This window comes from Anguilla rostrata, chromosome 1 (genome assembly GCF_018555375.3).
Source record: "Anguilla rostrata isolate EN2019 chromosome 1, ASM1855537v3, whole genome shotgun sequence".
Taxonomy (NCBI): domain Eukaryota; kingdom Metazoa; phylum Chordata; class Actinopteri; order Anguilliformes; family Anguillidae; genus Anguilla; species Anguilla rostrata.
Genome location: NC_057933.1, coordinates 82,700,706 through 82,718,188, shown reverse-complemented (window position 1 = coordinate 82,718,188; position 17,483 = coordinate 82,700,706). Strand labels below are relative to the sequence as shown.

Here is a 17,483-nt window from a genome sequence, read left to right as displayed (position 1 = left end):
GGGACTTTACTGAGAAGGTTGGAAAAATTTTTATACTGCAGTATTCTTTTAAAAATGTATGCTTCTGTGGTGTCGTCCATACATCACCTATACCAGGGAAGGAAGTGCACTTATTACTGAGCGAGGTGGCTCTGACTCGTGAAAAGCAAGCCGCAGAGTGCCCATCTGAGTGTTTTTTTTTTAGAGAGCGAGAGAGAGAGAGAGAGAGAGCGAGCGTGCGTGCGTGTGTGTGTGTGTGTGCGGGGGGGGTGTGTGTGTGGGTGGGTCAGTGTGACAACACAATGAGGAAACAGAAACACACAGGCACACTTCCTCTGCCAGATTACTCTGTACCCTGGCAGACATCCCAGCAGTGCACAGCTGACCGGACCGGTGACTCTACCTGAGACAGAAGCAGCTAAGGACCCTGCGAAGAAGCTCCAGTTCTCCTCCGCACTCCCCTCAGGAAGAGGTCTGAAAACCGAGACCCGCCTCGTCGCGTCTCCCCCAGAGTGGAGAAGAGCCTTCCGCCTCCCTCCCTCCCTCTCGCCTCGCCGCTCGCGCTGGCAGAAGGATGACCAGGTCTCTGTGCATCGCCACTCCTTTTGCAGGGCTGTTCGGTGAGTGCACCACCAAGCCATATGAGCAAGCATGAGATGGTGTGTGTGTGTGTGTGTGTGTGCGCGCATGCATGTGTGTGTGTGCGAGCATGTTTACGTGTATGTGTGCTATGTGTACGTGCAGTGCTCTGGTTGCGCAAACATTTCATAAACATGTTCCATCTGCATGTGTGACATTTCAACTCAAATTACATACTGTGTGCGTGTTCAGTTGTGCAGTGAGACGAATACTTTTAAAAATGTAAATCAGTGCGTTTTTAATTTAACCTCTTCCGGGCCCATTTCAATACCAACACATGAGTGCAGCTGTGTTTTGTTGTAATCCAACTGTCAAAACATATGGCCAAGACCTATACACCATATTGACTGCAATATATATTTTTTTGTGATGCATTGAACTATGTTGACATTTACCAACACACGTTCAGCCCATACCACACAAAATGTTTTGTTGCCCTCCTCCGAGTTACCCACCAGTATTTGTGAATAATGTAAAGCAGTGGAACATTGGGGCTCGAGTTCCTTTTAACACTGACAGTCTCAAAAACAGTTAATTGTACATTAGCACTGCTGATTTCATGATGGCTCAAATTTAAAGTGTTAAAAAGGACAAAACAAACCCGTAACTGACCACTTACAACTCTGCTAAAACTCCGATATACGAATTGCTATATTTCTTAAAGGAAAATAAAATAACATGCGACTATCACACAGTTTTTATGAATTTTCTATATATTTTCCAAACCCATTTGCGTCATGAAAAGTGACAATTTCTTGTGTACCTTCCAGGCATTTTTTTTAAATATTTCTAATATACTTGTAATATATTTCTCCCCACACCCAAACACGCAGAGCTAAACAAAAAGGCCATTGCACACATGGCAAGCTCAACAGAACAGGACATCACATGCCCACTCAATCACCACCTTACCCTACTGCCCCCCGGGTGCAGGTACAGAGCACTGAGGTGCAGAAGGGCTCACTTTGGGAAAAGCCTGATCCCCACAACCATAGCCGCTTTGCACAATAGGCCTCGTTGATCAGGCCTAAGTGTGTACTGCTGTCTGTCATTGTATGTTGTTACTGTGTGCTGCTTGTATGTACTGTTGTCTGATGGGTACAGTGCTGTGGAAAGGAATTTCCCCTTGGGGACAATAAAGTCTAAAGTCTACTTCTTTTCCACATATTCTAGGTGAGTAATATATTTTGTTTACATTTTAAAAAAAATATGAAGTATAAGTTGTGTAAGTACCTGGCCAGGCTGTTAGCACAAGAAGAGAAGTGATCGGTCTCCTTTCGACACGTGTGGCTTTCAGTAGATTAAAAAACCCCCCAAAAAAACAACTGAATCCCTGTAAAAGAGGAAGTGAATGATTTAGATTCTCGTGTGAATGACTTCCCCATGGAACACCCAGTGATAAACACGTGCATTGGCAGGGGCCCAACATGGGGCCCAACATGTGCGTGGGCCCCCAGCTGACAAGAACCAAACCTCCCCATCCCAAAACTTTGGTCCCCACTCCCCATTTCCACAGATGCCTTGCCTGGACCAAACCCCGCCACCCCAAAACCTTTCTCCTCCCCGTTTCCACAGATACCTGGCCAGGCCAAACCCCGCCACCCCAAAACCTTTCTCCTCCCCGTTTCCACAGATACCTGGCCAGGCCAAACCCCGCCACCCCAAAACCTTTCTCCTCCCCATTTCCACAGATACCTGGCCAGGCCAAACCCCAACACCCCAAAACCTTGGTCCCCTCCCCCTGTTTTCACAGGTGCCCGGCTGTCTTGGCTGTTGGTCTGTGTGAACGATCTTAGTCTAAAATTCCAGCCTTCTCTAAAATGTGCCTTTTCTGTGACCCACCAATGGGCGGGCATGCTTGCCTCTGTCTGACTGACTGACCCAGGCAAAACTCATGTCCTAGGTGAGTGCATATCAGGGGTGTTCAGTCTCACCCGAAAAAGATCCGTGTGGGTGCAGGTTATTGCCTCAGCCCAACACTACCCCACCGGATTCAAATAATGAACTACACCCTGAGCCGACCAGAGGAGGATGGGTTTCCCCCTTGAGCCTGGTTCCTTCCGAGGTTTCTTCCCGTCTGCCACAGGGAGTTTTTCCTTGCCACTGTTGCCTTAGGCTTGCTCCTGTGGGGGCTTAGGCCAGGGTTGCCTGTGAAGCGTATTGTGACGACTGCTGTGAAATACGCTACACAAATAAAATTTGATTGATCGCTTGATTGATCTATTGATAATCACAGTCTTCAGTGATGAGCAGAATCAGGTGTCTTACTGTAGCACTGGGCTAATGCAACACCCTGTACCCACACCGGCCATTTTCCGATAGCACTGCACACCGGAGACAGGAAGAACACTGCGTAGGGAGTGCCGTTGGAAGGAACTATGCGTCAGATCTATATTCGTATCTGTTGAAGCAGAGGACGCACAGTCAAGTGTCCTCATGGAAAACATGCCGATTTACTCGGCTAGAAATAGCTGTACAAAATAAGTAATTGTACCTTACTGAACCCGTGTTCAGCAGTTGTCTACGACCGCGAAATGCACTTTTTTTGTACGTCGCTTTGGATAAAAGCATCTGCCAAATGAATGTAATGCAATGTAACATGCTGGATTATTTCATGGTCGTCGCGCTGGCACCCCGTGATTTTGTTCCTTATGAAGGAGGCGCGAAGCTCTCGCTCTGTGGTGAGGTTGGAACTCTGGCCCCTCACTGACCCGAAGGCTCCCGGAGGTGAAGGTCTCACCGGGCAAACTGGATGGACTGCATTTATATATATAGCGCTTTTATCCAAAGCGCTTTACAATTGATGCCTCTCATTCGCCAGAGCAGTTAGGGGTTAGGGGTCTTGCTCAAGGACACTTCGACACGCCGAGGGCGGGGTTTGAACCGGCAACCCTCCGACTGCCAGACAATCGGTCTTACCTCCTGAGCTATGTCGCCCCTAGCTGAGGGCATTTTGAGCCCGAGGGTAATTGTGTCAGAGAGTGTCGTCATGGTAACCCGCTAGAAGGCCCCTTCTCTCGCTTCACTGCCGCTCGCCGTGGCTGCTGGCGAAGTGGCCGAGCTGCACCCGCTACACTTACATACGCTAAAATCAAGACTCCACAATATATGCGAAAATAAACAAATTTCAAACCCATTTCTACTATATATATATAATATATATATATATATACACAGTATACAGTACTGTGCAAAAGTCTTAGGCATCCTAGATTTTTAAATATAATATATAGTATATATTTGGTCTTAGATTTAGTATTTTTTGTTCTTATTCATTAGTGTGTCAGTAGAAAAGGGCAAATTTGAGATTTCAAACCATGAATTTTCCAAAAAATGAAATTTTACAGATACATTTTTGTATTTTGTTAAATAAAGTAATATTTTAAGTAATAGACTACGTTTCAGATAAAAACTTGATCAAGGGTCTGTGGGATTACCTGGAGAGCCAGAAGCAAGCGAAACAGCCAAAATCTGCAGAAGAACTGTGGCAAGTTCTTCAAAATGTTTGGAACAACCTGACAGCCGATTTTCTTATAATACTGCCGGACAGTGTACCTAATAGAATTGATGTAGTTTTAAAGGGGAAGGGTGGTCACACCAAACATTTATTTTATTTAGTTTTTAACTATTTACTGCTCTTTATATTATTTTTTCGATATTTATAACCTTTCATTTCATTATTTTTGAAAGCATCTTAGCTGTACAGCATTTTTTTTTTTACAAGTGGCTTTTGCACAGTCCTGTATATAGGAATGACAGGAAATGCGCTGGACAAGCATTTACAGGTAAAACTTTTAATGGCCAAAGTCATGTGTTTCCTCAGGAACCAGACCAGAGCAAATGCTGCTTTGTGGTCTGCCATTCATCCGGTCCCCACCAAGCCATACCGCGAGCAAATGTCACTGTTAAGGAGGTTTATTTTAAGTTTCATTTTCATTTATGAACATCGGGTCGGCCTCAGCTTGCGCCAGTAAAGTAAAGGTAAAATAATGAGACATAGCCAGTTTATTTCCACTGCCTCCTATTGTTTGTGAGAGAGTTTGCTAGAGGTGTTCTGCCTGATTACAGTCAAATTTACCGTCTTGCTTTCTTCATATTTATTTCAAATCTTAATTTTTTTTCAGGTCCTGTGGTGGGGCAACAGGGTGCGTATGCATTTTTCTAAAAATGTTACAAAGATCATGCAACTTGCATGCCACATGGAAAATACTCAAGGAAATCGGTCCAATCACGTGTGAGGATCTTTGCCCTCAAACAGGGCTATTTACATGGTGATCCAGGAGTCAAAGGCAGCTTGATATGAACGCACTTCTGGCCATTTAATCATTGAGAAGAAAATAAGATGTATTCAGATTAATAAAAACCATCGAAGTCTGCTTATACCGTGTAAGGGTCTCTCTCACTCCAGCCACACCCCTTTGAAAAGCAGGTTTTTCTCAATGTTTTTATTTTTTTTTTTTAAATTCAGCAGTCAGTGTTCTAGAACTCCATTGCTTTCAATCACCAGTTGTGATTGTTACATCAACGTTAGAATGTTCAGTTAAGAACATTCTAATCACGTGTTTGTGATCTTAGACCTTAAAGGGTCAAGAGGGAATCTGTTACGTTTACACACAGCACATTTCATTGCTAATTCAATACAGTCAGACATCATAAAAATGTGAATTTATATCTCTAGATAGCATTTCTTTCTAAGCTTTATTCATTTATAAAAGATACTGCCATAGAGATAAGAAAACTGTGATGTCACTTTGCTAGTAGAAAACCTATAAGAGCTCCTCCAACCACAGAGTACATTTGTGACCATCAATAGAACAATAGCAACAGTGATTTGTGGATTCAACTGGCTGTATACATAGAGGGCTCCAAAACTGGTAGCCAGAAAACATCAACCAATCACAATTGACATTGGCCCTACTAACAATATAGTCTGAGATCGGTGGATTTCCTCTGGGTTTTCTTAAGATCATGCCATGATCGTCCCACTCCTATTGTAAGCCAAAATACTTCAATTTAAAAAAATGAATCGAATGGATGAGCAAGATGGCCTCCTACCCAACGTGAGGGTAGCCCTGAATGTTAGACATTACCTGGGAAAACCGATGAGAAATAGCGGAGAGTTTACCTGATGAAAGCTCTATGCTTGTGTCCCGGACTCCTGGTGCTTTTGTGTTAGTTAGTTTGTGTGCATATCACATTAGAGTGGGGTTTGTAATGTTTTATTTACGCCCGGTTCCCTCTCTTTCCACATTTTCTTTTTGCAGACTGCCGATCTTGCATACACCTGGAAATAGGCACGGTGGTGGGCATCATCGTGGCTGACGTTGTCCTAACCCTCCTCATTGCACTGTCTGTGTTTTTCTTTGTGTCCCGTCTGAGGAAGAGGACTCGTCTGGAAGCCCTGGAAAGTGAGTAACACAACACACACACGCACGCGTACGCACACACACACGCGTACGCACACAGACACATGCACACACGCGCGCGCACGCGCACACACACACGCGCGCACGCACACAGACACATGCACACACACGCGTACGCACACAGACACATGCACACACACGCGTACGCACACAGACACATGCACACACACGCGCGCGCACACACACACACACACACACACACGCGTACGCACACAGACACATGCACACACACGCGTACGCACACAGACACATGCACACACGCGGGCGCCTGCGCATACACACACACACATTGTTTTTTTTCCTCCGTAATTTTAAGCCCTTGGGCTCCCTGTTCTCTGCTCCTTGTGATCGTGCCCAATGTGTTCCAAGTAAGCCCAGCCGTCCTCATTTCTGAACCCATTACCTGCCAGTGTGTGTGTGTGTGTGTGTGAAACTAGCCCGGTGTGGACTCATTCAGATATTTGAACCTTTCGTCAAGAAAGAAACATTTATAATGATTCATGGGAGAGAAAATGCATGCATAGAACAAGCATGTCTTTTCAATGTGATTTGCTTCCGCGAGGTGATTTTTGCATGAGCCTGCACAGCCGTGTCTGGCGCGAAGATGAACCGGTTTTTAAAGCGAATGACGAGCAACGCCTGAATCAGCAAGCATTTACATGACCACTCCTCCTTCCTCTCTTGTCTCCCAACGCCTGTCTTTGCCAGTTAAAGGGAAAACGCAGACAGTGTCTATGAGAAAGAAGCCAGAAACAGAGTCTCCCTATCAGGTATAGTCACCTCCCTGATGACTTCACATCACAGATTTAACGGTTAACTTCCAGCATGCGTTTGCCTGGGGGGGGGGAGCAGATCATGCATTTTGGCTACAGGCACTCAGAGTTAAAAAGCCCTCCTTTTGACACGTGTGTGTTTTGTGTTTGTTTGCATGTTTGTTTTGTGTGTGTATTTGTGTGCACATCTGTGTGTGTTTTGTGTTGTGTGTGCGTTTGTGTTTATGTACGTGCGTTTTATGTGCGTATGTACATGTGTATTTTGTATGTGTGTGTGTGTGTGGTCGTGTGTGTGTGTGTGGTTGTGCCTAATAGGAGCTTCAGGGGGTGCAGGAGGATGTCTACAACGACCTGAGACAGTTCCAAAAATGAGGCACCCTTCAGACTGACAGTCACAGGACCCTGAAGCTCCCCTGATTGGCCCCTCCTCCACCCGGCATGGCTGCATGTGATGCACGCACACTCCAGCTGTCTGACACTGTCTGCCAACACTGGGCACGTGCAGCCTTCGCAAAGTATTGTAATATGTGTGCCGTGGTGAACCTATGAGCCTATAAGGTATGTTCTCAGACCAGATGTTTCATAAGCTCCAGTGAGGTCTGATTTAACCCCCGGAAGAGTAGGTCCTTTAGAATGTTTTTTTTCTTCTTCTGAATTCTAAGTCGATGTTCTAGAATGCAATTGCTTTCAATTGTCTGTAGTGATTGTTACATCAGCATTAGAACGTTCAGTACATATTTGTGATTTTCACCTTAAAGGGTTAAATATATAAAAATTAAACTTAGTGATTACTGTTCACTGTCATTGCATCAAACCTAATAAATTTAATAAGAGAAAAATTCTAATTAATTATCACAGGAAATGTAATATACTTATTTCATTATCTTGCAAAGTACTCATTACAATCTTTGTACTTTAATTCACATTTTTATATATGCTTATATGTTTCATTATAAAAGATAGCAATAATTTCTTTAAATTAAGTTTAATAGCTGTATAGATTTATATAAACTTATTACATGTTGTTTATTTATTGTCTCTTCATCTGATTGCATCAACTAATCTTGATGTAATAAATATAATAAAATATGTTCATGAAACCATTTTTCCTTGACATGTTTGGAGGCAAGTGTAAACCTGAGATCCTGAGATTTTTGCCTTAGTTCCTATTCCTTTGTGAAATGGTCTGATTTTCATGAACCGGGGGGGGGGGGGGGGGATGCACTAAGGGCCCATTCCTTCCTTGAGACACGCATAGGTGTAATGAGCCCAAGAGTATTCTGTCCCATGGACCGGCTGCCACTTGAAGGATGGATGCTTGTCATCAAATTGCTCTTCTTTAATGTCTTGGCAACGATAAGGGCACTGTTACTGCTGAAGCATTCATCTTCTTAGGATCATGGCCTGGCAGAACTTGTCAGTGGGTACAATACTCATGATAAAGGGGTCACATACAGAGCCATCACTAAATTTGCCACCAGTGCAGTAGTAGAGGACTTGAATGGGCTGTGTGGAAGAGATGACTAATGGTGTATCCTTACCCATTGGAAGCTCTTTCCACTGACCAGCACTGAGATCAATGACTTGAGCTTTGGCACCAAACTGGTAAGTGACATCAGTGGGCTTGGAAGCAAAGACATACACAGAGTCCTCCAGGACCTGATACTCTAGAGGTGGGACAGTGCAAGATGTGCCCCAATGCTCTACAGGCAACAGCTGTTCAAATGTATGGAGACCTCATATGCACAAGTAGTTCGATTCCCCACTAGGACACTGCCATCGTACCCTTGTGCAAGGTACCAAAGCTGCATTACTTCAGTGTAAATCCAGCTGCATAATTGGATAAGGTGTGAATGCAAAAAGTTGTATAAGTGCGTCTTCTAAAAATTCTAAACAACCGTTCTAAGTCATGGTTGCAAGATTTGTCTCTGATCGCAAAAAGTACGTCTCCAACTGTCCTTCATTCAGAGACAGATACCACTGCGTCGGGCTTTTCAGAGTCGTCATCTCTACACGTGAGTACATCTGTGAGGACAGCCATGACTGATGAATCCCGTAGCGCACTGGTTATCATGTCAGAAACAAAACGCACCTGGGATTGATCATAATTCTTGCACTCCTCACGCCATAAAAATTCTATGTGCTGGTGGAAATACACTTCTCTCTAATGCACGGCTATGGCTTGAATTTTGGTTTTGGGCTAAGAATAGGTGAATCATTCATGGTATGCTGTACTGATTTGTTTTGGCTAGAGCTAAACACAAAAGCCACAAACCCTGCCTCCTTTTAGATTCACCATTTTAAAAAAAATTCATATCTGCATTCCCAGCTTCCTCATCCAACAGAAAAAAAGGGGAAAAAATGAAATAGAAGAACATATCCTTCTGAGACTGGAACTGAACAGTCCAGGTTCAGGAAGGAAAAGTCTTCTCCAGGACTTTGTTCCAATCACCTGGATTTGCTAATTAGCACTTCAGCCGTGAGGTAGAGTTACTGCCATGAAACCAGTCGGTTTACGTCAAAAACATCTTTCAACATTGTATTTACAAATTTTAAGTAATTTTTCTAAACCATGAAACCATGTCCTATTAGGGCATTTCTTTACATATAGCTCATTTAGCAATCTCATAAAGCGGATCATTATGAAAATGTGAATAAAGCTAGCGGCTAGTTCAGCTATTCGTCTGTGGGCAAAATTTGGTTGTACGAAGCTACATCATTTGTCTTTTCTGAACCGAAATGGAAATATTTGCCAAGGGAAATGCAGTATGCTCTCTCAAAATGTCTAAGAGGTTTGGAAGTATGAAATGAAGCATAAAAATGTAGACGTGGTAAACATATACCTTCATCACATGGAAGAACAAAAGAACTTTATAAAAAATTGAGAAAAGAACAGATAATGGACGAGAAGATAGACTGTATACCTGCACTGAGGCCTATGGTGGATTGCAAATCCAGCTGCACTAGTTCAGCGAAGGGGGGTTCACTCTTAGATTAGGTCACAGTAAAATATTTAATATAGGGGCACAGTAACAGTCTTCCGCTGCCAGGAATGCTTTTCAAGAAATGTAGTTAAAATGTCATGCCTGTGTAGCCCACCTCTGCATTAGACTGAGTTAGCGCGGAGTAGCGCACATTCCTGTTACATGTGCTGTTATTTATGTGAAATGTTGTGAACAGCACACCTGCATTCTTGCACCTGCTTAAAATGAGCACAGGCAGTAATCATGCAAACAACGTGCCGTTGCGCCAACTCTGTTGCCACGCACGGTCTACTTAATGCAAAAGGTAAAATATGACGGTACCCCTTTAAATGCAACTAGGTTTGGTGGAGGGTGGAGTTCTGAGCGGAGGGACAGAAAACTAAAGGCTGAGTTTGAGTTCGATCAGATGTCAGACGGAGCTATTCCAAAATAGGATGTGTTCATGGTGCACTGTGATTAGCAGGCATAGAGACAGGAGACATCATTCATAGAGACGGGTGACATTTTTCCAGATGAGGAAGAGGGGGGGGAGTTAGGGGAAAGAAGGAGGGGACAATACATAGCTTGGGGTTGGAATATTTAAAGAATATTTTGCCCAGGTGAGGAACAAGAGTGTAAAGCAGGGAAGGCCAGGTGAGTGGTGGTCACGATGACTTCAGGGACATGGGACCAGAACAGATGCATTTGTGTAAATGTTTACAAATATTTACAGAATCTACTTAATAAATCTTGTTTCTCTCTGGTGATTTTTAATAGTGTTTCTTTTCTTTTAAGGCAAGTTTTACTTTATCAAATTAAAGCATTACCTTCACTGGCATACTTCTTTTTTTTTTTCTTACTTGTCAGCTTTGGACATTGCACAATATTGGAGATGAAATGACAGTATTTCATTACAATATGCACTTGCACTTGGAAATTGAGCTCTTGGACTCATTTTACCTGGATTACTTGAATCAAGTACTAATCATGCAAACCCTGTATTGTGAACCTGCTATGCATTTAAAGCACACACCAAAGAAAAATCTACAGTAGTTGATAAAATACGTGTGGAGTTGTACACTCAATGGTAGAGTTGTACACTGGATGTCAAATAAAGATCAAGCAAACATTTGTTCATCAATATACCTGATATCAAGCAACCATAGTAATCCTGAAACCACACTTATTCTGGACAGATACATTTGACATCTTGCAAGGTTCTGATATCCTAACCAATGACAAGCATTCACACTCTTCTTCCTCTCATTTATTCATAGAAAATGGCAAACAGTATATGGATATTTATTCTATTGGCAGTATTAGCTGGTAAGTAAAAATCTCTTTTTCGTCAGTGCATTTAACTGTCAGAAAGATTACTTGCACTGCTTTGATATCGAGATATATCTCTAAGGTTAAATAAATCTGTGGATATAAAATGGTGGGCTTGTCATAGAATGTGCATCAATAAAAAAGGTAGGCAAGCTCGAGTGTTGGTCATTCACTCAATTGTTCAAAATTTTTTCTGAGCTTGTACCGACCCAAACTTCATCTGCACTTTTATTATATTGAAAATGATTATGTTTTAAAAATCTTTTTTTCTTCTTTCTTTTTCCAGGGCCATATGAATGTTCTTCCAAAGGTATGTTACCACACATTTTTTACCTCATTACTGGTCAGTCTGCAGTCCATTCATGAATTTGGACAGATAAAATTGAGGCCTCATGCTTTTACAACTGAAGACTTGTATTGCATTCTTCACCAACATGATGACATGCAGACTGACAACTCAAGTGTACCTAGAAACTTCACTGGGAATTGTCGGAAGCCGTTCGCTGTTGTACTGTACGTTTTGAGCGCAGGGTACATCTGCATAAACAGTCAGCATGCTAAAGTGAATGTTTAACACCTGTACATCACATATTAAAAACCTTGACTTCCAATAGCAACGTTGCAGAGTAATCTGGCTGAGCACACCTGCACTATATGATGTAAGATGAACTGCAGTGCTGTTTCCATGGAGTCCATAGAGACGCTGCGCTGTTTTACACTGAAACGGTTTCTTTCTCACAGTGATGGTGTAATAACATGTCACGTAGTGTGTTTTGTGCTATTTATGTAGCATTCAAGTGGGAGACATCGGGTTGTGTCACGATGGCCTATAGCAGACACAGCATATTTTGTGCGTTTTATACACATAACTTACCGATACCTAGCAGACATGTTGGCTTTATCAATTTTAGGTGCAATTTATTGGTTAAAACAAATATGCATAAAATATATATCAGAATATATCTAAATATAACTGCCAATGCCACCACATCTAAGACAACATTTTGGTAAATGTATTGTGATCATATTTTATCATTATGGTACTTTTGAAGCATAACATAATGTTGCTATGCACTACTTTGAAGAAATTGCTGTTAGGGTTAAAGATAGAATTGTTTTATTCTGTTTTAAGGTATGAAACCCAAATGTGTGAGAGAATATACATATCATAGTCATATTAAATAAACGTGTCAATGTCCAGGCTGAATACAGAAGGTTACAATGAATTAACATCACTTGTATGGATATGCACAAATACCGGCCATGTACAATATAAGTATGCGGTTCATTTTTCTCTTCTAATACTGACATCTTGTGCCAGTTGTGTGTAACTGCATTGATTATGGAATATGTTTTCGCATGAAATTAACCCTAGTATGTTTATCATATTTTGTATTTACAGTGCATTTATTGTATTTATGCTACATTTCTGAAAAAATAATATTACAACACTGTAGCTTCAAATAAATAACTTAGATCTCAAAGAAACTAGTTCTAGTATGCTTTAAGATATTGATGACAAATCTGTGTACATTATTGTAATTGTGTATGGATATTACAGAAGTTAGCATACAATATTACTAGGTTATAGTCTGCATTTGGTTATTAGTCACACGGAACTCAGGTCACACGCATTGTGATTTTCTAACTGTATCTTTCACTTTTCACAAAAGTCAGACAGTGATCATCAGGAAGGGCCCAAATTTGACTATGTTTTCATTGTATATTTTTCAATCGGCAACTATAGCTACTTAAGCTAACTAAGGTTACAGTAATGCATATGAATGCAGTACACTGATGCATTTGTCGTACGCTGCTACCAACTGTGTGTTGATTATAACAATAAGTAGAGAGGATATATTAACAACTCAACTTTGAATAGAATGTTTCATTTTATCTGGAATGTTAGCCAGAATGCATTTCATAAAGAGTGAAATAATTACTTTTTGTAAATAATCATAAATAATTTAGTTTCCCTTTGTCTAATATTACAGTTTGTCAAAAGATCTGAAATCATTCAACGTGACAAATGTGCAATAAAAGAGGACATCAGGAAGGGCAACTACTTTTTCACAGCACTATTTATTTCCATATTTATTTATTTCTTGATGAATTCATTATTCACATTCAGGCATAGCAATCAAGCCCAGAGGGCTAGAGCAGGAGGTTGGCACAGGCAGGTGTGGAGCGAGATGCGCTGTTCCAAGATAAGATATCTGATCGACCACTACGATGGTTTGTGGCCCAAACTTGAGCTGTGCACCATAAAAGAGTAGCCAGTTAAGACGCACTCGTACATCTAAGCAAACTTTACTCGATGGATGAAGGCTTGCTTCCCTCCCTGAGATCTCAGACGCACCATGCCATGCTCTGCCATTCGACAGTGAGCTGTTCGACAAGCTGTTCTCTCAAGTGATCAATGGAACTAATAATAATAATAATAATACGGTATGCAGTATGGTGGTGTAGTGGGTAGCACTGTTGCCTCACAGCAAGAAAGTTGTGGGTTCGAATCCGGGCTTGGGGCCTTTCTGTGTGGAGTTTGCATGTTCTCCCCGTGTCCGCTTGGGTTTCCTCCAGGTACTTCGGTTTCCTCCCACAGTCCAAAGACATGCAGTTAGGCTAATTGGAGACCCTAAATTGCCCATAGGGATGAGTGTGTGAGTGAATGGTGTGTGTCCGTGCGATAGATCGGCAGCCTGTCCAGGGTGTATTCCTGCCTCTCGCCCAATGCACGGTGGGATAGGTTCCAGCACCCCCTGCGACCCTGCTCAGGATAAGCGGGTATAGATAACGGATGGATAATAATAACACCAGTGCGAGTATGACACGAAACCACCTTTTTCCTGGGTGGATTTAAAATAATACTGTGCCTGACAAGCAAATGACTGAGATCCAGTCACACCCATGCAAAGCGAGCAGAGAGGAATATAGCAGCCTTGACAGTAGCACACCTCCAGCACATTTACTCTTTTGGGGTCAAAAATAGAAATATTGAACTGTTAGTCATGTATTGTGTGCTACAAGTTCCATACGGGCAATTTTCTGCGCAAGGCCCGTTGTTCTGAACTTGACCCCACGGGCACAAGACAAGCATCTTTGTATTTTACCGGGAAAAATCTTTGGAGCTGACACATGAAAGCAGTTATGAAAACAGTTTCACGATGACAGGCCACACAAACGAGTGACGGCAATTTATAATGGTTAAGGATAAAAGCGCTCGTCAGTGACAGTATTAAGAATTAAACATTTTACATCAGAGAACGGTGCACAGTAATTAAAATTCAACTTCCAAGCCCAAGTTGGAGGGTGCAGGGAGGAGGTATTTTAAATTCCAGTGAAATAGATAACTCAAGCAAGAAGGAATGTTTCCGACGATAACTTTATAATTGAAGCAATACAAGTGAATAGACGTATGTGGATTTATTGAAGTTAAGCCACACTACTCATACAGAAGACATTGGTCGGTCAGTGATTTTACATTTTTGATGACAGGCAATGCACAATGATACACTCTGTCCAAGGCCTGTAAAGAAGCCAAGAGTGCGTATCTCCAATTGGTATTGGAGGGAAAAGAAAGAGAGGTGGTATTCGGACAAAGGTTTGGAAAAAAAATATTTTACGGCAAAAATTAGTTGGTAGTTCCTGTAGATATCTACACCACAAAATTATTATTATTTTTTAAGAAGAAAAAAAATCAATTACTACGGCCACTGCACAAAATTCAATGTATTTGAACTACCAGCAACATATGATGAATCTAAATGTAGTTAAACCAGTTCAGTTGGTGAAAGCTGACTCACTGACTTGCTTACCAGAGAACCAGCATAGACACCGGAGTTTACCCACGCGTACTAACTAGCTAGCTAACAAACCCGTGTAGGGGAACTGATTCTGTTTTTAACTCTCCGCCCCAAAGTTCGCGGTACGCCTAGAGGAAGCGAGGGAAATTAGTGTCTTTTTAGAAGCGTATATATTTCAAATGCGTATCTGTTTCCGGTGTGTTTGTTGGTTAAAGTTGTATGGGAAATCGTCAGTATACATCAAAACAAAAACAATCCATAATCTCTACAGGTTTACATTTTAAAAATGGAAACCTTACATTTGAATATTAATCATTGTGACGGGTTTATATGCATTTTAACGCGTGCACAAGTTAATTTGTTTCTCCAGTACGCTATGTTAAATCGGGGTTATACTCACGGCGAATCGTTTCTGCTGCATTTAGGCCAAGGGTGTTCTTCTTCTGTGGGATTAGTTGGCGGAGGGCAACAACGCGGGGGTTGCACTTTTTGTGCCTTGTGGGTAGTGTAGTTCACAGCGGCTAATTGCAGAGGGGGTTTTAATGTTCTATGTAATTGTGATGTATAACAATAACAGTGGGTTAAGCATATTTGCTGAATGTGTGTTTGTGTATTTTCACGTTTTATAGGCTACGTGGGATAGCAAATTACACGTTTTATGATTTCTGTTTCATTAATTGAGTTTAATGGTAAGAATGGTTCGGTCTGAGGGGGGTTAACTTATTTCAGGCCTCCATTTTGGATAAGTTGAGAGAGCTTGTGCTTGAGTGAGGAACCTACTTAATCCTACCAAAGGAAACATTTGGGTAGTGATGGCCTGGTTTCTTTATTTTGCTTATTTAGTTTTGTCATTATTTTGCTTGTTTTTTTTTTTTTCTTCTGCACTTTAAGAAAATAATTTTCACCATTCACCCTATTTCTCCTGTTTGACTGCTGGTCATCTTCACAAAACCTATCAACAGAAACCAAAGATTGGTAATGCTAACCCTAGCCAAACATGCCTTTGAATCCATAAGGAAAAAACTGTACTAGACACTCCAGAATGCAAAAAAAGAAAGAAAACAGTTTAGCACGCAATCAGTTCAGAGTGTTTTTTCACTCTTTCAGCTCTGTAAAATAAACATCTATAGTTAGCAGCTAATGTTAGCAGTTTTTTTTGCAAAGCAACACACAAAACATGTCCTTGCACTAGAAAAATATTAAAAGTACCTGACTAGCTAGCAACAATAACTCCAAATGAATTTTTAAAAGTGTGTGCCTAACTTAGGCAAAATGGGCAACACATGATAACGCTGATAAATTTGCTTAACCTTCTGTTTACTAAACTAGATTTTTCAAACACAGTTTAAAAGGGAGATAACAGGGCAAGTAAAATGGAAGTTGAATGTGACTTAGATGCATGCGTAGGCTGTGAGAGGACTGAAAATAGGCACTTTCAGATGTAAGTTGCCAAGGCGGTAAAACAGTTTGGGCTCAATGGCGAATTTTCTGAGACATCAAAGCGATGGACAATATTTGATGACAATTTCTTTTGTTTCTGTTCCCTTTTAGATACACTGCCCTTCAAATATGTTACAGTTTTCATGTTCAATTCAAATGCAAAGGAGACGGGCAAGAATCAGCTCTACATCACCTCTTATCTATCAGACACAAATGTGCTTGTCACTGTCAACAGGTCCCCATTCAAAAAAGCACTGTCCTTGAAAGGTGGAGAGTCTGTAACAGTGGAGGTACCTTCTGACACGGAATTGAGAGGCACCGGCAAATATTTCAAAACGGTCATGATACGTTCCAGCAAGTTCATCACCGTTGTGTCCTCCAATCAGAAGAAGAATTCAGTTGAAACCTCACTGGTGTACCCAGTGACTCAGTTGGGCCAAGAATACTATGTCTTCACCCCATCAGCCTCAGGGTACCCAAAAGAGTTGGCTGTTTTTGGCTTGCACCGGTCTACATCGGTGACTGTGGAGTTGAAGTGCACTGTCACCTTTGAAGGTAAAACTTATAAGCCAAATGAAAAGCTTACTGCTCGTATTTGTGCATCAGAGGTCCTCTATCTGGAGTCCAATGAAGACTGCACCGGGTCAAGAGTGGTGTCAGACAAGCCTGTAGGTATCATCTCAGGACATGCTTGTGCTTGGAAGAACTCCAAATGCCAGCACACCTTTGAACAGCTGTTACCTGTAGAGCATTGGGGCACATCCTACATTGTCCCACCTCTAGAGTATCAGGTCCTGGAGGACTCTGTGTATATATTTGCTTCAAAGCCCACTGATGTCACTTACCAGTTTGGTGCCAAATCTCAGGTCATTAATCTCAGTGCTGGTCAGTGGAAAGAGCTTCCAATGGGTAAGAATACACCATTAGTCATCTCTTCCACACAGCCCATTCAAGTCCTCTACTACTGCACTGGTGGCAAATTTAGTGATGGCTCTGTATTTGACCCCTTTATCATGAATATTGTACCCACTGACAAGTTCTGTGAATTGCACACCTTAGAGGGTATGGAAGACTTTAGTAACTATGCACTTATCATTGCCAAGACCACGGACATTAACAAAGTGCAATTTG

General features: G+C 41.8%; 2 protein-coding genes across 3 annotated transcripts in view; both read left to right on the top strand.

The window, feature by feature from the left end:
• Positions 1-302: 302 nt before the first annotated feature.
• tyrobp (transmembrane immune signaling adaptor TYROBP) lies at positions 303-7,367 on the top strand. 2 transcript variants are annotated; one of them, XM_064306085.1, is made up of 5 exons: positions 304-599; positions 4,743-4,763; positions 5,883-6,026; positions 6,753-6,814; positions 7,133-7,367. In XM_064306085.1, exons 1-5 carry the CDS (start codon positions 554-556, stop codon positions 7,187-7,189), a joined length of 330 nt encoding a protein of 109 aa, XP_064162155.1. In that variant the 5' UTR covers positions 304-553; the 3' UTR covers positions 7,190-7,367. The 2 variants fall into 2 exon arrangements, with proteins under 2 accessions (XP_064162160.1, XP_064162155.1); XM_064306090.1 differs by lacking the exon at positions 4,743-4,763 and having other exon boundaries at positions 303-599.
• A 3,028-nt stretch (positions 7,368-10,395) lies between these two features.
• The window catches only part of LOC135238257 (uncharacterized), a 55,119-nt gene continuing 48,031 nt past the window's right edge, over positions 10,396-17,483 (top strand). Inside the window, exons 1-2 of the mRNA XM_064306033.1 lie at positions 10,396-10,434; positions 11,058-11,106. Of these exons, the coding sequence (XP_064162103.1) occupies positions 11,061-11,106 (46 nt within the window). The 5' untranslated portion in view covers positions 10,396-10,434; positions 11,058-11,060. The remainder of the gene's footprint in view (positions 10,435-11,057; positions 11,107-17,483) is intronic.